The sequence below is a fragment of the Scleropages formosus genome, chromosome 18, assembly GCF_900964775.1.
Source record: "Scleropages formosus chromosome 18, fSclFor1.1, whole genome shotgun sequence".
NCBI lineage: Eukaryota > Metazoa > Chordata > Actinopteri > Osteoglossiformes > Osteoglossidae > Scleropages > Scleropages formosus.
In genome coordinates, this window is record NC_041823.1 from 19,758,681 (window position 1) to 19,781,666 (window position 22,986).

Sequence of the window (22,986 nt, forward strand, 5' to 3'; positions counted from 1 at the left end):
GAAGGAAAGTTACTAAAGGGAGAAGAGTAATGAGGGGAAGAGAAACAGAAAAGAGAAATACAGAACAAAGAAAATAACTGAAGAGAGGGAGAATAATTAAATAATGTCCAAAGGTCCTGGGAGCATTAAGAGGGGGGATTTGCTGTTGCCTTGACAACCTGCAAAGCGTGACCATCACCAGCAGAAACAAGAAAGCCTATGGCAAATTGAAAAGATTGCAGATGTTTCAGTATGTTTAGCATACAGTAATTTTGCAACAGATATTTTACATCTCCTTCGTTGTTGTAAAATATCCTTGTCTCACAAGTGCTTCGCCGTATACATCTGAAGAGAGCAGTTACAAAGCCAGCAGGCTCCGCAGTATGGTTGAGAGTCTTGGAATGGCTTTTGAACATGTTGGAGCTCAATCTGGTGTATGTATTAGATAGAAATCATACTTGTAGTTTTCAAAAAAAAATCAATGCGATGCATTTGGCCAAGTTTGGATTGAGGATAAATTGGAAGCTGGTGAGAGAATGTTAATGATATGCAGAGGACGGCAGAGCCAAATGCAACTCGGGAGCCCCTATTCACGGGAACAAAGGAGCAGAGGGAAGGCGGAGGAAACGAGGACACGGCCCTGTATGCGCGTTCTTCTTCATCTCTCTGCCTCGACTGCCTCTAGTTCGATTCTCTTCGTTGCGAGACCCGTCCGCGCCAACCTGGCGCATCCGATCGGTGCCTTCTGTGCTGAAAAGTCGAGGCCTGATGGCAGAGGCCCAGTCGCTCAGGCGCACTGCGCTCGGCCTACAGGTCCATTTCTCAAGCTAGCGGTGCCGTATGTTATTAACGGCCTTTCCGTGCGACTAAAAAGCCTGAGCCTCCTGATTTTTTTTTCTTGCGGCAGGAGATGGACAAGTATTAGCACATTACTGCTGGAAGCTCTCCATATCAAGTTTTCTCCTCCATTCTCATCCTCGTGTCACTCCACTATCGCTACCCCTCCTTTCCCCTTCTTCTATCCCTCATCGCTTCTCTTGCACCCTTTCCTCGTGTCCTCTTTCTCTTCTTGTCCATCTTTTGCTTTCGCTTGCTCTTCCCTTCCAGTTCCATTTTCAAACTTACTCTTTTATGAAGAAGCTTCCAGTAACAGTCATTGGTTCATAGGTTTAATGTTTAACCTTATAAATTTGTTTTGTTTTGTGGCAGCTTCATAACAGTATAATGTTGGGGTTAATCTGAAGATAATAGTACATATACAAATATTTATATAGGGGCGTGTGACTAACTTTTATTATTTTTAAATATAGAGCAGGTGGTTTATACCTATATTACGAAACTGTTAACCCGCTTTATTTTATATGCTTTAATATACATTTAAATCGGAGTGGTTTTTAAAAAAAAAAAACAAAAAAACTATTAATCTCTTCAGCGCACGCAGAGTTCAGGACTCTTGTTGGTTCACAGAGTCCCGCCCAGACGGAATCTTGATTGGCGGGTTGCCTGGTAGAATATGCAAATAAGCACCTGATTCCGTTCTGTGATTGGTTATTGCCGGTGCAGTCATGTAAATGAGCACCTGGTGGTGGTTGCTGGCCTCGCGGGGAGCTGGGGTTTTGAGCGCTGCTCTCGAGCGCAGGCTGGTGCTGGGCTCTGATGAAAAGAATAAGGCAAAAAAAAAAAAAAAAAAAGTTGGAAAACAATACGTTCATGAATTTTCGAAATTGTCCAGATTGTGTGAAAGCTTTTATTATCAATTTCAAACCATTCTTTTAACTTGTCCACACAGGAATGTGGCTTTTGAGAAAGATTTTTCTGTGTTAGAGACTGACGTGAGTTTGTTTTGCGGTTCCGCGGCGCTCGCGAAGGTCGGACGCGAGAATTAAAAACTGAGCCGCACGCGCTCGGATTACACACTCGGGGAAGCTGACGGAGCGCGCGCGCGGGCCAAGCCGCCGGGATCGCTGGAAAGGAGCATCCGCTCTTCCACTCTTTACTGTGTTTACTGTGTTGGCAGGCGTGTCGGGACCTGGACGAGAGGGGAGAAGGAGCTCTGCGATTCTCCGTGACTTTTTCGGTAAGGCTCCCGCCGCCGGTGGCGTGTCTTAGGGAACGGGTCCGAGTTGTATCACTGCAAGTTCAAAATGTCACTTCGCGTTGCCGGTCCAGAGTAACCCCCCGGCCCTCCCCCCGCCCAACACACAGACACACACAAACAAACATTCAAGTTTATATTTAATGTTATATTAAATTAGTCCATTCCGAGTGTCACTGGCGTCGGCTCGTCTGCAGCTCTAGGGAGAGTTGGCTGAGGCGGTGGACCCCCCCAAAACACACACACACACACACACACAATGTCGGGTGAGAGTTTGCACAGCGACCCACCTTGTCCTGCTCCTCTATACAAGAATTTAGCGGCGTATTACTGCTCCTTGGTTAGAAAGACACACAAACAAAGGTGTGTAACAGTAAAGAGGAGTCCTGGTGTAACTGCAGTGTTACAAACTATAACAAGGATCTGAGTGTTTATTGTCAGTTTTGAGGAAATCTAAGTGACTGCAGTGTTTAGTTGTAGGCTCTCAGATTAGGGGATGTTACTGCAGTAGGTGAAGATGAGTGTTGTTAGAATCAAAACGCATGTCCTGCAACATTTTGAATGTGCAGAGGGGATGGATGGCGGGGACAATGTATCGTGTCTTTTATATCAAAATATGTTTGATCCTTCTCTTGGTTTTGTCGTATAACAATTATTTTTCTTGTTTCGAGTGAACAGCAAATCAGTGGCAAGCAGTGAAAAGTGCAGTTGCTCTGGAAAGGATGGTGGTTTGGCGACACCGAATCGCCAAGGTTGCCGAGAAATGCGAGGGTGGTCTCTGTGGCGGTGGGCTGCAAACCAACCAGGAACAATGCTCTAGTCCCGCTCGCAGAGTAAAGATTACATCGAAATGTAAATTTTAAGAAAAACTTTGTAATCCATCTAAGTGTATTATCTTGAGGAAGGGCAGGCAGACCTAATGCAGTCCAGAATTTGAGAGTACTTTTGTCCCTCGATTTCAACGAACATCTCACCAGCAAGCTATCACCCACCGTCCACCCTGTAATACGGGCGGGCTTGGCCTTGTTTTGCACTGCTTTCTCTGGTAATTTACTGGTTGGCTTAACAAACTGTTTCCGTTTGGTGTGTGTGTGGGTGGGAATGATATAAAAATGGGCAAGTGAAGCTCACACTTCGACAAAACCAGGAATATGAATGAGAGCGCCGAACGTGTCCGTTTCAATCTTAGATGCCAGTTGTGGTGTTTCTTGTTGTACGAACATAAGAGCTACATGATAGTTTGATGCACTTATGTAACAGAGCATGAGTTATCAAGGTTTTCTGTACTATGTTTTGTTCTAGATTTGTTTATCCTGAGGACTTGCAGGCAAAGAATGCTTTTGTTTACTTCCAGCATACGGTCAGATGGTGTTTTTTCTAAGGATGAGTTGGTGGTATTTTCTTATCATTGTGCCATCTTAGTTTATGTTGTGTTCTTTAAGGAGATCACCAGCTATTTGTACATGTTGTGCGAGAACAATTAAAGTAGGACAGCAGGTTAAGAATGACCTGGATTTATACCGTGAATATTGCAGGCCAGGCCCTAGATACTGCTGCTGTAACCTTGAGTAAGATGCACATCCTGAGTTGCTTCAGTAAAATGACCAGTGAAATACAGTAAATGGGTAAAACGGTCTAAGTCACTTTAGATAAAAGCATGAGCTAAGCATGAACTGAATGACAGCATCTTTAAGTACTCAAAGTCTTGGGTTCTTAAGGGCTTTATCTTTGGCCCTAAACTAATTTCCTGCTTGGTCTAGACTGTAAAAGCACATCAGTTCAATATTGTCTTTTCCTATGTTCCCAGTTAGTGTCTGAGAGGAGAAAGAGAGCTTTGTTCCTTGAAGAGAAGTGACACCAGACAGGTCTTTTGTGTGCAGGTGCATATTGCAAAATTACCCTGCTTGGTCTCTCTTCCTTCTGTCTTGGCTTCTGTTTTCCTTAGTTGTCTTATGCTGCTGTATTCAGTGTTTCTCTCCCTTCCTCCCTATCCTGTGTGTTTTTGTACACATTATTGGCACTTCCACTTGTCTTCCTTGCTCTGCTTTGAAGCCGACATCGATCTGTCACTTCTCGCCCCCCCCATCCCTCGATCCAGAATCCACTCAATTGAGAAAATAAGTGCTGTTTGAGAGATGTGAGCACAGTTTGATTTTCTGCAAGCCCCTTGAAGACATGCTCTTTGCTTACATCTTCAGTGATCACATTTCCTTACATAACAGGCTGTTTATGATACAAGTTACTGAACTTTTTGGTGTTTTCTGACATGAATAGTAAGCTGTTAGTTGCTCCTGTGCATAATGAAGTGAAGTAGTGGCCACCAGCAGAACCTGAACTTGTGATGAGAAGGTATTAGAGGGAAAGGTAGTTGATGGGTAAATATTTAACTCCACAAGTATGTAGGAAGGAAAGCTTGTTCGTTTTCTTCAGATCTAGATGTCTGCCCAGCCAGCAAATAATTAATGTGGTTTTTCTGGAATAATTACTGTGTTGTCCGAGAGAAGAACAGGTGAATGGTATTTGAATCCCTTCCAGACAACTGACTGGTCAAATTAGAACCACACTGGGCCATTTTTTTTTTGTGTGTCAAGTACAGTAGGTTTTGTTTTCTAAGGACATTTCTCTTGATTTAAGCAGCAGTCTGTAATTGGTCTACACTGTCCTCGCCCTTTTTGTCAGCAGTGAATTGTGCGGGACAGACTGTGATTTTCATGTGAGAAACCTGCAATGAGCATACAAACTATAATTTTCACAGCTTGCTGTGTGTTTATAGTGCTTTTCTGGCTGTGTGTGGTATACCCACAAATAATTACCCAGGTTTTCTGGCAAACAGGAACAGATGCATAATTCTGTCATTTTGGTCAGAAGAGCACAAGGAAAAAGGTCTATTTTAAAATTAATCCTTTTTTTTTTTTTTTTTTTTTTCTTGAACTTTGAGAGTGTATGCGTGACAGCAGGTTTGTTGGAGTCAGATTGTGTTTCTTGAACCGTTGAGGCCCTCGGGGTAGGTATTGCAGGTACTTCATATTTTCTGCCTACTTCCATTTGTATGTGCACTTGCTGGCCAAGTTTTCATTCTTTTATTTGTTGATCTTTCTGAATCTGGACAAAAGAGTTCCCGATTTCTCTTTCTGTGCATCAAGCTGAGCTTGGCGTGACGTGTCCCAGCTTTTCCAGGATGCTTTCCCCAATTTCCCAATCCACATGCTGAGTCACACTAAAAGCTCTCACTCCCTCCTTCACATAATCCTTCTTTTTTTTTTTTTTTTTTTTTTTTTTCCTTTCTTTCCCCCCCCTAGCATTTCTCCTAGGTCTCTGAAGGTGCTAAATGCAGCAGTTTCACTCTTTGCTCCAACCCACAACATTTCTGCTAATTCTCACACTGATGTTTTTCAGTTACACTGGGCTGTCACATTTTTCTACCCCCCCCCTTCTCAGATGTTTGCGATTGGCTGTCGAAGTCATTACACTGTGACTTGCCTTCTCTTTACCTTCACACCCTCAGGTTAGGTTGTCTAGATGAAACTGGCCAAAGTGCTAGACCTGACAAAAATGCACATGCTGCTCATGCCTAGGTGCACCATAGTAAAACTGCCGAAGGGGCACAATTAAGGCAGATCTTGAACAAGTGTAGACTGAGAGATTCTAGTGGAGAGGGATTAGAGCATGAAGTGTAAAATGAAACTTGCATATTGTTGGAAAACGGTGTGTGTCATGCAGATGAAGCAAGGTGGCCCCTTTGCTGCAGAGTAGGTCGGCATTCCTTCATGGAGAACACACGCTTATGACTCCATTTACAGTGCGTAGCATGATCATGCTAATTTCATCTAATGTTTTATCATATCTCTACAATGTTCTTTTACTTAAGGGTACTACAGAAGGACCTCTGGGACTTGGACTAGTTGATGTCTTTTGCCTATACCCTACCTACTGTGGCTAGATAAGGGAATTACTGGATACTACTCTGGTTGGCTGTAGACTTTTCAGGGCTGAAAACAGATGAGAATTTGATTACAAGTAGAGGACCAGTGGAAACTGAACATATGTTTGTGCCCTAGTTCAGTAATGGTCATTTCTGTTAACTCTGTGTGTTTAAAGCATGATGGGACAAAAAAGCAGAGCTGCACTTCTTAGTTGATTAATTCCATGTTCTTCCAGCTTGTGGCTAAAAGATGCCTGAGGCTCATTCAGCGTACACCAATTAATCTAGTTTTACCCCATGCTCTATCATCTTGGCATCTCATGAGGAATGTTCAGTCCTGGTGTCTGTGTGCAAAGTACACAGAGCCCCCGGATCCCAACAGATCCAAATACGTGGTTTTGGGAGGGGTGTACTTGCTCTTAGTGATTACAATAGCATATAATTGCATTACTGTTGGTCTGGAAAGTTTGTTTTCATTATGATGAATTGTTTTGTTTGAGGGCTGATGTTTGCTAACATCAAATAGTTACTTAATTCGTTTGTGTAAATCTCATCTTTTGCTCAGTTGGGGGTCCAGTTTAAAAGAGAACTTCCGCAACGCAGATGTGAGTCGCGGATTTGTGCCATTGTTTCAGAAAGATTGCATGACTGCCGTGCCAGCGTGATCGTCTTGAGTGTTGAATTATTAGGAGGAGAGTCACGATGAGTCAGACCAGTCATATTCATGCTGACCAGTTTCAGGAAACATGCCCCCCCCCCCCTTTTTTTCCCCCTATCCAAGACTTCTCTGATAATTGCTTCCTTCCATTATTTGGCTCACTCCCCTGTCTTAACGTTACATTCTGAAATGCTGACTGACACTACGGCTTCTGGAGAAACTGACACGCAGTTGTGCAGTGACTCACTGATGCTTCCCTCTGAGCCCCCTTAACGGTGTGGAATGTCCTGCAGGAACGGCGCTTAGCCTTGACTCAGTATCCTGGACGAGGAACCGGCTCTGATTCAGGCCTTTGCAGAGTTCAGTGCAGTTCCCGTAAACTTATGCTGTATCACAATGCTCTGTATCCATGGTGACCATTTTGAAAAGCTCATTAGCACCTGTACAGCCAAGCATGTGCTGGGTGATGCGAGATATTCGGGCCAGAGAAGATCCAAAGGAGCTCTCCAGTCTGCCTCCAGCTGCTGTTATTTATGTCGTCTTTGAGTGTTTGTCCGTAGTCATTTGTGGTAGTGAGAACTAATAAAGACATTCAGCTGAGGGAGTGCAAATCTCAGTGCTCAGTTTGTGTTTCAGTTCTGCTTCTAATAAGTCCTTGGATTATTGCCAATGGGCAATATTGAGCGGAGATGTTCACACTTTTTTAATCTCCCTTACTCATGCCTTTTTTTTTTTTTTTTTTTTTTTTCCTTCTTTAAATCCGGTGTTATGATTCAGATCCTTTTTTTTAAAGCAGCCTCTGGGTATTTATTGGGCTTTTGTAGACATTATGATAGATGTTGATTCAGGATCAGCCATGGACATTATTTAATCTGTGACCATAGCAGTTGTTTTCTTGTTGCAGACAGCAGGCCCACAGAGGGTCTTGAATTGACTGCCAGTCTTTCAGGGATGTTCTCATTAGTGAAATGAGCTGCTCAGATTTCATCTTTGGATCATTATCCAGTCCTTGGTTAGTGGGACCTCGAAGCTTTAGCTGTTTTCTCAAAACAAGGCAGCAGTCTTCTAACACACACTTGCAGCCTGTGTGTCAGTGTCTGTCTCTTAACTGTCTCTCTTGTTTCAGACAGCTGTGCTGGATGACAGGCTCTGTATACACACACACACACACACACACACACCCCCACACCAGTGTCCAGCCAGGCTGTCATTTGCTTTGTTGTCCTTCCCACTCACCTCCACACTGGGTTCCCTCTATATCAACATTTTGTACCGCCCCAGCTGTGTGTGACCTGTGAGAACCATAGTGAGTGTGGCTCTTGCTCTACAGCTGTCACACACCCTGCCTTCTCCCCCACCATAGATGCAGGCCCCAGAAAACAGAGCCCTTTGTGCCCACACCCTTGTGAGCCCTTCCCCGTCTTACTGAGTTAACGGTCACTGCCAGGCTCAACTTTTAGCATTGGTGTTTGGCTTCATCCCTTTGTTTTCACTTTGTTTTTCCATCCTGAACATGAAGTCATTTGACACTGCCTAGTTCTTTCAAAAGATGGCTTTCTTTAAACACTTGCTAAGAACTCTTTGTAGACATTTAGCAGTACTGCAATGACTAACTAAATGGCTCTACCTGACTTCAGGAAACATTCCTGTAATACAGCTGACTTTGAATTAAAGATGTTGTCCCCCCCCCCCCTTCTTCTTCTCTCTTCTTTCTACCAGGTATGTCTGTAGTGGTTGTTGTGTGCCCAGACCGGTAACCAGGTGTGTTTCTTCTGCCATGGCAATGGTAAAGGTGGTGAAGCTGCTGTTGTCCATTGTTTCTGTGCTCCTGGTTGCTGGGTCCTTCGGACAAGATCACGATTGGCACTTTAACTCCGGTAAGTGCGGATGACTGTTTTTTGCCCCCTCCCCATCACTACGTTATCTTGTTGTCACAGGTTCTTTATCCAGTGCTGTTTGTTTCTCTTTGTATCTTCTTGATCACAATTAGTTTTAGCTGTATGCCAGTGGTTTTTAAGATCAACATTAATCAATGAATTCCATGGGTCGCTTAGATTACGAAGTTGATGTAATAAAGTAATGTCCTTTTAACTAAAAAAAAAAGTCCTTGAAAGCCCCAATTGCAGAGCAGCTTTAATGAGGGTGGTGGCCATCAGCCAGACCCAGTTGAGCTGAACAAAGAGCTGCACCAGAGCAGCAATAAGTAGTCAGCATTTTCCTATCAAGTGAAATCCCACAATAATCACACTGTAGGGTCAACATGGGGCATCAACATCGGGACTGCAAAGGTTTTAAGTGCTGTAGCACAGTAGTCAGAGCACAGACAACAGCAAGGAAGAAGGGAAGTTTCAATCCAGAGAGGGATTGGGATGGATATGGTGCCCCTGGACTGATGATGTAATGAAACAGGCACCTGTCCATGAAAGAGAGGAGAGCGGTGGGTAAAGGGAGGGGGCTGAGGGTTTGTTTTCCAGCGACACATTCCTCTCTGTTGACTCAGACAGCAAATGAAACACCCCCTGCCCTCCCTTCACCCCAACAAGCTTTATGAGAAGATTTGTTAGGTTTCTGTACTGTCTGCTAGTGTCTGAACCAGCATTTGATATTTCAGTAGTGTTACACTCTCTGCATTTGCTGTGCCCATCATTTACACTTCTCTTCCTCCTTAGTTCTCATTTTGTGAAAGCTGGGTGGGATTGCTGTGGCTGTCATGGCAACTAAGGCTTTGTGGAGTATGAATAAGAATCTGAGAGGTGGCTGTCCTTAGGGACCAGAAGTGAGTTGTCTGAAAGAGTTAAAAAAAAAAAAAAAAAAAAAATGACACAAGTCTACATCCAAAAAAGGAGATTCTATCCATTTTGTGTTCTGAGAGCATTGCCTAGACCTTTGCTTGGTGTAACAAAACAGCTAGTGAATCACAGGACATGGAGATCTTTCTCAGATAAAATCTCAGCAAACTCTTATTCGGAGCAGATTGCGTGCATCTGAGATGAATCCAATGTTTATATCGCACTGAATATCAAACGAGCTGTATACACTGTGAAAGTGAGTAGACCGTGGGAAGGTGGTCCCATACTCATTCTGTTAAGGTACATTATGCTACCCAATGTCTGCATGCAAAAAATACAAGTGGTCTGACAAATTTAAAAAAGAATGAAGAAAATCAATTAAAAATGTACTGGAAAGTACTCATATCTTCAAAAATTCTTGGCTCATATGTTTGCAGCATGAGGAACCAGTGTATGAACTCTGAAGTAATACATGAAAATGACTGTAATCTGTCCCACTGTTTCATCAAGGAGACTTTGCATGTAATTGTTCTCCAGGGTGTCGCTCGTGTGGTGGGTTTTTTTTTTTTTTTTTTTTTTTTTTAAAAATTTCACTGACACAATGTTCACCTCCCTTCCTCCCCCTTTTTTTTTCCCCTCTTATTTTAAATAGCTCAGTGCCGTTATGCCCTCGGGATGGAGGATGGAACCATTCCTGACTCCGACATCACTGCGTCCAGCGCTTGGTCTGATTCTACAGAGGCCAAACACGGAAGGTGGTTGTCTCCTCGTTGTGTAATCCCAGTTGATCTGCGTCTTTACGAGCCCCTGCTGTGTATTACTTAGGTTCACAGAGTACCCCTTTGATCACATGCTAGGAACTATTAGATTACAATACAGGGCACTGACCTGTTTCCTTTTATAACATGCTGCAAAATGAAATTACCACCTTGCTTGGTCAGTGGAAAACTGCAAGGCCAGACCACGTTCATGCTAGTGGTCCTCGGGTGAAGGGAGAGGAGCAGACCAGGGGTCTAAAGGTTGACTGCTGAAGCATTGCTAGTACCTTGTTTTTGGACAGCGCTGCAGACCAGGTCATGTAGAGGCAGTCAGACACTCCCTCTAAAGTGACTCCAAAGGGGTTGTGCAGAGTTAGGTAGTTGATGATTGGCCCCTGGCTCAGAGACATGCAGGGGAGTAGTGAGCATGTGATCACATAGGGCACCTCATAGGGTCATTATTGCAGAGGAGGACAACGGAGCATGATGGGAGAGTCAGACACTGTTTTGGATGGGGTGAATAGAATGAACAGGACGAGGTGTGACATTAACTTATTGGGTGCTCCAGCCTTCGCATCTAGTGGTTTGGGGGAGGGGTCCCTAAACACAGGCACTGGTGGGAGGAGAGTCTTGCCTGTGAGTCGGAATCCATCTGTCTCGACTATCACATGTCTGACTGTTGGCAGCACTGCACTGACAGAGAGGAACATGGGTGCATTGTTTTTCTCCAGTTATGTCACTGAGTGTGGCTCCTCATCTGTTTTTCAGGAAGAAAAGACTTAACTTGCCAAGGCTGTTTAAATGAAAATGGGATGCCATTTGTTTGTGAAAATGTCCCGTGCATATAAAATGTAGATACACCAGCTTTCACTAGTGTTTATTAGTTGTTTAGGCAAAACTGCTTCATCCTTAGTATTTTCTCTTTCTGTCTCTGACCCTCTGTGTCAGGCTGAGCACGGGTGAAGGGGATGGGGCATGGTGTCCTGCTGGACCGGTCTACCCCAGTGGGTCTGAGTACCTTCAGGTTGACCTGCGCTCCTTGCACTTCCTCTCTCTGGTGGGAACGCAGGGCCGCCATGCTGATGGACATGGGCGTGAGTTTGCCCGCAGCTACCGCCTTCGCTACTCACGCGACAGTCGTCAGTGGATCACTTGGAAGGACCGCTGGGGACAGGAGGTATTTTGTGTGCGAGTGTCGGTCCAGTAGTCTGGCGTCTCATACAGGGTATACCTCCCAGCCTTGACCCACTGCTTACATTATTTATTCATTTAGCTGGTGCTTTTCGCCAAAGCAACCTGCAGTGTTAACCTGTTTACAATTACTGACCCATTTATACAGCTGAGTAATTTTATTGGAGCAATTTACAGTAAGTATCTTGTTCAAGGGTACTACAGTCAGAGGTAAGATTCAAACCTGCAATCTTTAGGTCCAAAGGCCGCAGCTCTAACCATTATGCTACCAGCTGATTCTGGGATAGACTCTGAACCTCTGCAATTCCAAAATAGAATTAATACCATATACATTGGTGGAAAGGCATCCCTGCTGTATATAGCTGGTATCCACTATTTTCATATGTCACTGCGCATATGAAAAGATACACCCTTTTCTAATTAAACTGACTTGTTCAGTACAATGTCATTTTTGCCTATTATGCAAAATTGTCATTTTACTTTGACAGCAGGTATTTTGTTCTGTACAATCCCTTGTATCTCTGTCCCAAAACATTATACACACTTATCTTAAAACCAAAAGGATTTTTTTGTCTCTCTAAAGTGTCAGTCTGACTTTTCTTGCTAACGTGTTAACCTGTACATTACCCTGAACAAATGAGTGCTAATGTGCAAAGAGGACTGGAACGGTGATGGCGGAACTCCTTTTTTTTAGTATAGGAGATTTACTTGTAAAATGTCCATTTTTGAAATTTCTGTGGATGAAGTTTAATTTTGAAATGTCTTTTTGTGGTTCAACAGTTAAAGTGCTGTAAATCTCCCTTGCTTAAAAAAAAAAAATGGAAGCAATAATCCTTTTTTCCTCATCACTGACAATTTTGTGTATTTAAGTTGTCAGATAAGTTTTTATTTGTTTGACATCTTACTGGCAGTTACTCACATAGTGAGTTTGTAATAACATCCATGCTAGGGTTATGCAAAAATTACCTTGCTCTCAATTTAATTCAGTGATTAAATTCAGTTTCAGTGATATAACATGTTTAGGAAATGAAAACTCTTGTGTGTTTCAGGTGGTGTCAGGTAATGAGAACACCTATGACGTGGTTCTGAAGGATCTGGGTCCACCCATCGTGGCGCGGATGGTTCGCTTCTACCCCTTAGCTGACCGAGTGATGAGCGTCTGTCTGCGAGTGGAGCTCTATGGCTGCTTGTGGAATGGTGAGGCTTGCAGGTGGCGGTGCACATGGTCCATAGCAAAGGCTGGCCAGTAAAGAAACGGGGCTGAAAGTTGCATGGAGCCTTGACACAGTTAAAGGTTCCTCTGCTGTCAGTTACAGTTTGTCGTACAGTCTGTGAGACCTATACCTGTTTTGACTGTTTTCTTTTGCTTCACTTGGGGTAAGTAAGATGTTGAATTGTTTTGTGTCTTGCCTATGCAGATGGACTGAAGGCATACACAGCTCCTGTGGGAAATGTCATGCACCTCTCTGGGTCTCCAGTCTACCTGAATGACTCTACCTATGATGGAAGTACTGAAGCAGGGTAATCAGCCCTCATTCTCAACCCCAGGAAGCACTACACAAACTATTTTGCCCATTACTGTAGCTTTCTTTCAACATGTAAGGGATAAAAGTGCACAAAAATCAGTAAGCTATTTTGAGAAAGTACTTTTTGTTGATTGCCAGATAGAAGTTCTGCTGCAGAATAGTCATAATAAGAAACGGAGGTCATGTGTAACTGTTGCTAGCCTTGGGGTGTTTACTTTGGTCAGCATGCAGTTTGGTGGATTGGGACAGCTGTGTGATGGGGTGCTCGGCGGTGACGACTTCACAGAGAGCAAAGAGCTCCGCGTATGGCCTGGGTACGACTACGTGGGTTGGAGCCGCGAGGCTCTGGGTCGACCCAGTGTGGACATCGAGTTCCACTTTGAGAAGCCCCGCATCTTCCACAGCATGCAGGTCAGTGTGTTGTCTCATCTCCTTCTACTGTGGTTTAACTGCATTTTTACGCACAAACTCACACAACGCTTAAAAGGAGGTTGTTTGGCCCTCGCTACTCATTTGTTTTCATGTTTTCATGTTTCCATTTTTGTACCCATCGTGTCGTTGTGTACACTTGCAGGAATGGTATTCTGTGCAGTATTTACAGCTGCTGTCTGCTGGTCAATAAGATACGGAAAGCTGCACTTCCTTGAAATGTATCAGTTAATAGTCATCATTGAATGCAGCAGTTTGTGGAGAAAACATATATTTTAAATACTTTTATTGTAGTTTGCTTAAAAGTATTAATCTCAGAATATTTTTATTTTCTATGACTGTATTCAAGCAGTTTACAGAAGCTTACCTGTAAGTAAATCTGTTAAACTTTTATTGGGTGTGCAGATGATAAAGTTGCAAATATCCCATAGTCGATGAACACGTGTTTATGTGAGGTCACTGGCATTGAATTGGAGATTGAAGTGATGTACTGTTGTTGTCAGTAAATGAATTTTCATGTACTTAATATTTTAAAGAACCATAGCCTATAGAAGTGGTACACTGCGATGTAGTGGCATTAGGTCAGGGAGTGTATCCTGTTCTGTTTCTGCAATAGGCTGTGGACCCAACACTGAATTGCACAAGAGGTTTTTGATAAGGGCCATCTGGAAGTGGTTTTCAGTATTATTATTGCTTTGTCTGAGGTTTTTACAGAATCTTACCAGTGTAAAACAGATGTACAGTCAGTGTTCAATTTTATTTGTTGATTGCAACATGGTACAGGGGATTTCTGTGTTTTGAACAGACTTCTGATTCCGATAGGCACACTCACATCACAAACACTGTCTCCACGTGCGGGAGGTTGTTGCAGCACTGGGGCAAGTAGGCTGTCTCCTGGCCCTCTTAGTTCAACAGCTAGACAGGATTATGTTTACATTTGTTTATTCATTACAGTTGTAGTAGCTTATTATTTACCTATTTATATTGCGGGGTAACTTACTGGAGCAATTTAGGGTGGGTACCTTGCTCAAGCTTTCTACAACCAGAGATGTGGATCGAACCTACAACCTTTGGATCAAAAAGCAGTAAGTGTAACCACTACCCTACCAGCTGTTCCCTGCTTATGTGCTGTCTTAAGTTTGAAAATGTACAGTTAGTGAGAGGAAGTTAATTTGAAGCGAGAACACAGAACTCTGGTACTTAAAACAAGAGGAGAAAAGTCCAGATTGCAGGAAACCTCTGCGTGTCATGAGAGCTTGTTTTGAAAGGCACATTGAATTATGGTATTGTTTTCCCCCACAAGTAGATAATCCGACTGCAGACAAAGGAAATGACATTCATTTGTCATGTGGGAAATAAGTAGTCTTTAGAATATTGTTCACTGAGGGTTTTTTAATAAGTAGGTAAACACTGGATTTTCTTGGAATTTCTTTTTAGCACCACTGTCTTTCATATGTGGGTTTATTTCTTTTCTTTTCTTTTTTTGTCGTCGTTCCCCCCCCCCTGTCAGTGGTGAAATGAAAGTTTAAAAGTTGTCCACATTGTTTGTTGCCTTTGTCTAGCTGGACTGTTTTTGGACTGTGGGTTTTAACTGCCTTATTTTTCTTGCCAATGGTAATTCAGCTTAACTAATTACCCTTACCAGCCATAATGAGGGATATTACAGGTCTGAAGGGTGTTTCCTGCCATCGCTGTCGCCCAGGACAATTACGGGCTCACCCTTTCCCACATGTTGCAACAGCAGTGTCTGCACATTCAGCATCCAGGCACAGAGGAGGTTCTGTGGATCAACATTTAGTTCCCTGGGTCCTGCATATAATAAAACTTCCTTGTAAGCCTATTTGAAGTCATATTTATTGCTTCTGAGCTCACAGCATCTATGTGCCTGAAGGCTTTTCTTTTCTTCCCTGCCCCCACTGTTCAAACATCTCTCCCTCCCCTGCCCTCTTTCACCTTCCCCAGGTGCACAGTAACAACCGCCACACCCAGGGGGTGCGTGTCTTCAGCAAGGTGGATTGTCAGTTCAAGCCTGGGCTGTTGCTCCCGTGGTCAAACCCGTTCCTGTCCCTCCCGGTGCCCCTGTCAGACCTGAAAGATCCCTCCTCGAGAACCATCTCTTTGCCTTTGGGCGGTCGCCGTGCTCAGATCCTGCGCTGCCATTTTGCCTTCGCGGACCGTTGGCTGCTTATCAGCGAGATCTCCTTTCACTCCGGTGTGTTTTCAGTTGTAGCTCCAGTGTGTCTGTCTGTTGAGAGGGAGAGCATATGAGAAACACATCTTGCTTAAAACAAGCTGGTGAAACAGCCAAAGGGACAGCTGTGTTAACGGTTAATTAGCTGTGATTCATACTGTTGCAGTATATTACCAAGCTGTCACTGGGGAGCAGGAGGTAAGTGAACAGCCAAGCAAAAGTGCGCGCACACACGCACACGTACTGTCGGCCCTCTTGGATAATCAGTACATTTCATTCACGTATTGATTTTGACCAGTTTCCAACACAGCTATACAGCATGTATGTACTGCATACATTCATCCTTTCTACGTCAACAGCATAATTGAAATGGAGCAGTATTAATATCCTGTGGCTGATAAGGTCACCAGGTGCCTTCAGAGCAGCTTCAGCCCTTGGAATGCCAGTCTTGTATTGTCTACAGTCCTTTGAAGGACGAAGGAGGTGAAACTACTCAGGACTCTGTGCGCCAGCACATTTTCAGTGAATTTAAAAAAATATTTATATATTAAATTTTTAGAGCAGGTGATTTTATGAGACCTTGAAAGGTATCTGTTTAGCATTTTTGGCTCAGCGAAACCACCCTTGAATCTTTTTTGTGTTTATGGGGATGATATCATTCATAGTTCAGAGAACATTGTGAGAGAATTTTGCTTTCTGAAAATATAAATATGTCCAAATATAAAAATGTTATGCTCACTAAATTAAATTTTGCAGGTTTTGTGACTAAACCCCCTTCAATTTGGCACTGACCTCTTTGTCTCTGGTGTTACATATCTTTTTTCAAAACATGCATATTTTCTTTAGGGCTCATCTCACCTGTATGTAAATATTATTCCACTCAATATGACAGCCATGTAGCTGTCTTTCTAATGATTTCAATCAAAATTCAAATCCTGTTTTTGTGTGATTCGGGGGGGTGGGGTGGAATAGAACATCAGAACTTCTCGTTGCCCTGCTGAAGAACTTGCGCACACCTCACGAGACACCAGTGTAACGGATCGGGGGGGAAACCGCATGGTTTTGTATTGGCAAAGGAGTTGGACAAGGCTGCATACTTTTCCTAACCTTTCCACACTGAACACATTATAAGGGAAGCTGGATTAGAATAGTAGATTGAAAATTGGCGGAAAAACCATCAAAAGTCTGTATGCAGATGAGACAGTACTAACAGCAGAGGAGACCATGGGCAACCAGCAAAGCAAACATACAGCATATTGGCTCTAATAAGGCTCAATATCTCATTAGAAGCTAACAACAAAATTCAAGTTATTGTACTTTGCATACATTGCCAGATATTTCCGGTCTTTACACAAAGGGGAGAAAAAGAGGAGGACCAGCAGCCAGAGGGATGAACTCAATTATGGCATCAATGGAGACACCTTTTTAAAATGCTAGGGACATGAGTGGAGAACAAGTTTCTGAAGGCCCTCTATGTGGGCACTAAGTGTTGGCATTAAATCCCTGGCACTTGGCTTTAGCTGTAGTGTGTATTTTATAAGTGATCCTTTGGTGTTTGTAGCAGTCTTTCTTGAAATGTTTGTAATTTAAAATGAAAAGGGACAGTGATAGCAGAGTGAGGGTCATTGCAGTCTGAAGGTTCCTGGTTCAAAGCCCCTTCCTGCTGTGGTAACCTTGAGGGACTTTGAATTTCTTCAGTACAAATACCTCTGTTGTATTGTAAATGTTTAACATTGTAATTTCCCTTGAACAAAGGCCTCAAATACTAAGTTGCATGTTGCTTTGGAAAAAACATCTAATTGCTTAAAATGTAAATGTTGATCACTTTCTTTTCCCCAGAGCCTTATGATGATCTTCCAGAGATGATCACAGCTTTTCCCAGGGACCCCCCTGTTTTTCGTACCTCCCATCCTGTGCCCACTACCCCTAGGCCTACTAGCGCACTCTCAACTAGCGCACCTAATCGCACCAGCATTCTCACGGGTGAGTCCCCTTGTCCCTCCTGCAGGCCCTCAGAAGTTTGCAAAGCAGGTGAAAAAGTTTCACAGTTGAGGATCTCTGTGTGTTTGTGTGGCTTGAGTAGCGTTTCTTAAAGCATCAACATCTTTGCGACCCAACACATCCTATGACCCTCTGTCCCCCCCGGATCTGTATATTTACCCATTCATTTCACAACTCTGGCCCTCTCCTATACCTGCCCCCTTTCAATCTCTCTGCGCCCTCCTCCCTTTAGACCCCTTCACTACACACCATGTGAGCAGCACCACAGACAACCTCACAATGGCAGGTGAGAGACAGAGGGTGGGGGAGACAAGGGTAGGCTGGTTCTGCATGCCATGACTACAGAACAGCTGCATGTGGATATGTACAGCTGCATGGAGAGGCCCATGGGGGAGTGTGTGTGTGTGTGTGTGTGTGTGTGTGTGTGTGTGTGTATGTGTGTGCGTGCGTGCGCACCTCCTACAGCAGATGGTGAAGGATTCTTGAGTTTCTGTTAAACTGTACAGTTTGTTTTAGGCTGATTTTGTACATAAAGTGTCTGTGCTTGGTAGTGCATGGTGCTGAGCAACATTGTTTCATGGTTGCACACTTTAGCTCTTTCAGAGAATGCCAGCATGATCTGTATTATCACAATATACAGTTGTTGGTGTACTGTCTGACTGGTGATGCCATGACTGGGTGTGCTGTGCGAATAAGGTCACTGGTGTATTGTCAGTGGTGAGCAGTGACTCAGAAATGCAGTGACTAATGTGTTCGACACACTCACTTTTGCTTCTTACAGAGGATGAGGTTGGAGCTAAAACCCCAAGACCAGGCCAGCCTGTTGCCAAGGATGACAGCAGCAACACCTCCATCCTTATTGGCTGCCTGGTGGGAATAATCTTGCTGTTACTGGCTGTCATTGCTGTCATTCTCTGGAGGCAATACTGGAAGAAGATACTGGGCAAGGTAGGATGCATGGTAGGAGAAACTAGACCAGAGAAGCTTAGACTTTTTTTAATTTGATGGACTGCAAAAACAAAACGGTCCTTAATGAATGAATTATTGTACACTGGCTGTTCACCTTCTGCACTTAACTGGCACAAGAAGTCTGGTCGTAACTCGAGGTGTTTGTAAATCCGAAGTCACCTTTACCACGAAGTTACAATCGATGTAATAATGGACATTTCTCAAGTATGGGGTACAATCTCTGTTTCAAATATAGCTGTAGTGAATAGAAATACTTTTCAATGTGCTAGCTATATTAAAATTGAAACAATTTTTTAATGAAAAATGTAAAAGTACTGAAAATAGTCTCAACGAGCTCCCGGTTTCTGATTCATCAACTGAAAATGTGTAGCATTTGTCACGAATACTGATAAACACCAGACAAACGCTATAAACACTGTGCAGGTGAGCTCAGCTAAGTTGGCCCCACAGTCCTCTTCTGTTTGGGTGCCTTTTACTGACACCTTTTGCTGGACCTGGTCACGTTCGCTCCGCTACACAAACGAGTTTTATAAAACTATGAAGAAAATACAAGAATAATGTAAAATTTGTAGTGTTTTCAAAAACACTTTGAAGTGGGCAGTTTGTAACACCAGGATGTTAAGCACTGATAAACAGGTGCCCAGAGTTTGTCCTCTGCTTTAACTGGATTAAACTGTGAGCTTCCTTTTCTCACAGGCCCAGGGCAGCCTGTCCAGCGATGAGCTGCGGGTCCACCTGTCCGTCCCCTCCGACAATGTGGTCATCAACAACACACACAGCTATTCCAGCCGGTACCAGCGCATCCACACCTTCCCTGATGACCGAGACCGGGATGGGGAGGAGGGTGTGGAGTACCAGGAGCCCAGTGCGCTGCTCAGGCCCAGAGAGGAGCGAGACAGCACTGGTGAGAGCTGTGATACTGCATCGCAATAAAGCGCAGTGAATCCTGTTGTCTTGTAGCTTGGTAAGGAGTGGATACTAAAACATTACTTAAAAAGCCTGCATATTTTGTATACGTGTTCCTAACACAAAGGTATGCGTATCAGTTCATCGCTCCCTGGAGTTTCTACAGGGAATGGTTAATGCCTGCTTTGTGTTCACTATGCTGGTGGCCTCCACACTACCCGTGTGTGTGTGTGTGTGTGTGTGTGTGTGTGTGTGTGTGTGTGTGTGTGTGTGTGTGTGTGTAATGGTTGTGTTGCGCTGTGTTGACAACTGCATGGTCATGTCCCCCAGCCTTGCTGTTAAACAACCCAGCCTATCACGTCCTACTGTCTGACCAGAGGCATGCCCCCGACTGGCTGCGCAAGTGCACGAGTGCGCAGGAAAAGACACACAATGTGGTCCAGGGTAAGAGGCCCCCATTGACATGAATCCTGCTGCCTCCTGCTCACATTGTTCCTCTATAGGTGGTGTGCGCGTGCGTGCTTGCACAGGTTTGCAGCAATCTCATTTGCCCCACGGTGTTCTTACAGAGCTCTTTGTGTCCCTTTGCCCTTCTGTTTGTCTCTCTCTGCTCTGCTGGTGCACATGTTTACCCCCCCCCCCCCCCCCCTGCACTCCAGCCTGTGGATTTGACCTGGATGAGAAAGCCCTTCCCACACAGGATGAGCCACCCCCTTATCCTGGGGCACCACCCTTCCCACAGTTACCTTCTATGCTCCCACCTCTCTCGGTGCCCCCTGGCGCTGCCAGCGTGCCCCACTATGCAGAAGCTGACATCATCAGCCTGCAGGGGGTCAGCGGTAACAACACGTATGCTGTGCCTGCCTTGTCTGCGCCCACGGACTGTCCCACGCTCCCAGAGCTGCCCCGCCAATGTCTGCTCTTCAAAGAGAAGCTGGGAGAGGGGCAGTTTGGAGAGGTATAGAACCAAGTGCTGTGTGTAGGAGTGTGTGAAAGGCTATGATGTACTGGTGCTCCTTCATAAGACTGGGGTTAGGCAGTGTCTGTGCTCTGCAGGTACACCTGTGTGAGATTGAAAACCCCCAAGAGCTGCCCAGTCTGGAGTTTCCCTTCAACGTGAGGAAAGGACGACCTCTTCTGGTGGCAGTGAAGATACTGCGGCCCGATGCTTCCAAGAACGCCAGGTTTGTGTGCAGAGCATTTAAGAGCTGTAGGCAGCAAATGACTGAGTGTCTCACTCCTGTGTGCCCTGCCACCACATGGCCGTCTACCACCAGAGGAGCCCGACTGCAGGTTCCTTGGGATAAAGATGCCAGAGATCTGGCAGAAATGATACCCCCCCCCCAGGTAGTAGCTCTTCCCAAGTGACCTTGTTTGTGTGGAGAGCTTGTTTTGGAGAAACACACACCCACAGAGCACATCTGCAGCATTCAGCAACCTGAGCCCATCAGTGTAACGTTAGCGTCTTCTCAATCCTTTTGGAGCCTCTTTCCATTGTTTACAAGTTTTCATGACTTTGTCTCCTAGAAATGACTTTCTGAAGGAGGTGAAGATCCTGTCTCGTCTGAAGGACCCCAACATCATCCGTCTGCTGGGCGTGTGCGTGAGCAGCGACCCACTGTGCATGGTGACGGAGTACATGGAGAGCGGCGACCTGAACCAGTACCTCTGTCAAAGAGTGCTGCTGGACAAGGCTGGACCCTCACACAGCACTCCCACCGTCAGGTACTGTGTGCCTTGCGTGGAATCTGGTCCCATGTTCCTGTGTCAAATGCTACACGCCACACAAGGGCCTGTTTTCACATTAGACACCATGTCAGCATTTTGTACAGCCCAAACCCTGAAAACTACCAAAATAATTAGTGGCCATTTTAGCAGTTTTCTAATTAAACACCTGGAAATGTGCTGCGAGCAGAAGACATTTAGTGAAAATAAGTCTTTCTCTCTGTTTGTGCTGCAGTTACCCTGCTCTCATCTCCATGGCCAGTCAGATAGCCTCTGGAATGAAGTTCCTATCCTCCCTGAACTTTGTGCACCGGGATCTTGCCACCAGAAACTGTCTGGTGAGCGGCGAGCTGGACGCGGCCAGCGGCGAGCGCGAGATAAAGATTGCAGACTTTGGCATGAGCAGGAACCTGTACGCTGGGGACTACTACAGGATCCAGGGCCGGGCTGTATTGCCCATTCGCTGGATGGCCTGGGAGTGTATCCTCATGGTGAGAGATGGGTCCATTCAGATCCTTCCAGAATGTACACGAGGTGTCAGATCCTGTCTGATGCTGTTGCTCTCTCTGTACTTGCATCCCAGGGCAAGTTCACGACAGCCAGCGATGTGTGGGCGTTTGGTGTGACGCTGTGGGAGATGCTGAGCATGTGCCAGGAGCAGCCCTACTCGTCCCTAACTGATGAACAGGTCATTGACAATGCGGGGGAATTCTTCAGGGACCACGGCAGACAGGTAAACACAGATTCTGGCTTTTTTTTCTCACTTTGGGAGTAACTTAAATTGTTGCCGTGCTCGGTACATTACCCACCCCTTGTTGTCCCTACCCAGGTATACCTGTGCCGGCCTGCTGTGTGTCCTCAGGGTCTCTATGAGCTCATGCTGAGCTGCTGGAACCGGGACTGCAAACTGCGGCCCTCCTTTGCCCATATTCACTCCTTCCTCACAGAGGACGCCATGAACATGGTCTAGAAGTGGAGGCTTCTACACACATCGCTCCCAGAAAGACAGACCGAGAGGGCGTGGATTGAGTTTTTTCTTTTATAGAGAGAAAAAACCTCAATGGCTGCTGGATGCTTGGGAGAGGATGCAAGCACAGCAGGTCGGGGTGGAGAGAATGGGTAGGCTGTATAATTTATATTTTAGAGGGTGAGGCTGAGATACCGCTGGCTCGGTATATTATTACTCTCCTCCTTTCATTAACCCCTAAAGAGTAGATAATTTGAATGTAATCGGGATATTTGGTGATGGGTATTTGGACTCTATTTCTGTCTGTGTAGGGCATATAGGGTTGTGAATGTTTCTTTGTAAACATGTACTGTATGTGGTCTTCATCCAGCTACAATAAACTATGTGTTTAAAGAAACTGAACAATATATTTGTAATAACACATTAAGACTAATCAGAAGACATACTAAATAAGTTAAATCAGCTGTTAACATTAAGCTGTAGCTGAAATATTGAATGTATACAAATAACTTCATTTTTAACATCTTGTGTAATTAATTTGAACAGTCTGATCAGCTCTCCCTGAACTTTCCCTAATCATGTTATAGCTGCCCGTAAGTACAAGAAAGCTTCTTGTCATCTTCAATGGTGAAAAATTAGTTTCTTGCTGCTAGATAAAGAATGGTTATGTGCTGTTTCAATTTTCCTGTGTAGAAATTTCATCACATAAAGCTGCACACCTGCATATACACACACAAATATCTATTTAAAGCACCACTTGCCCCCTGGCAGTTAGTGTTTTGTTCACTTCTTAGGGATGATTGCTCCTGTAGTCCACCACCCGGACCGGACTGCTGTATATTTGCCCGAGTGCGATGATGTAGAACCAAGGGTTCTGGGT

At 44.6% G+C, this 22,986-nt stretch overlaps 1 protein-coding gene across 3 annotated transcripts; it reads left to right on the forward strand.

Annotated features, from left to right (window-relative positions):
- Positions 1-1,595: 1,595 nt before the first annotated feature.
- ddr1 (discoidin domain receptor tyrosine kinase 1) lies at positions 1,596-22,983 on the forward strand. 3 transcript variants are annotated; one of them, XM_018732023.2, is made up of 19 exons: positions 1,596-2,056; positions 8,374-8,531; positions 10,096-10,198; positions 11,150-11,378; positions 12,442-12,589; positions 12,811-12,913; positions 13,143-13,329; positions 15,310-15,559; positions 17,378-17,521; positions 17,772-17,825; positions 18,321-18,487; positions 19,205-19,412; positions 19,745-19,858; positions 20,074-20,372; positions 20,471-20,598; positions 20,942-21,139; positions 21,375-21,630; positions 21,723-21,872; positions 21,969-22,983. In XM_018732023.2, the coding sequence occupies exons 2-19, from the start codon at positions 8,432-8,434 to the stop codon at positions 22,107-22,109; spliced, it is 2,979 nt and encodes a 992-aa protein (XP_018587539.2). In that variant the 5' UTR covers positions 1,596-2,056; positions 8,374-8,431; the 3' UTR covers positions 22,110-22,983. The 3 variants fall into 3 exon arrangements, with proteins under 3 accessions (XP_018587539.2, XP_018587542.2, XP_018587540.2); XM_018732026.2 differs by lacking the exon at positions 19,745-19,858; XM_018732024.2 differs by lacking the exon at positions 17,772-17,825.
- Positions 22,984-22,986: the final 3 nt, after the last annotated feature.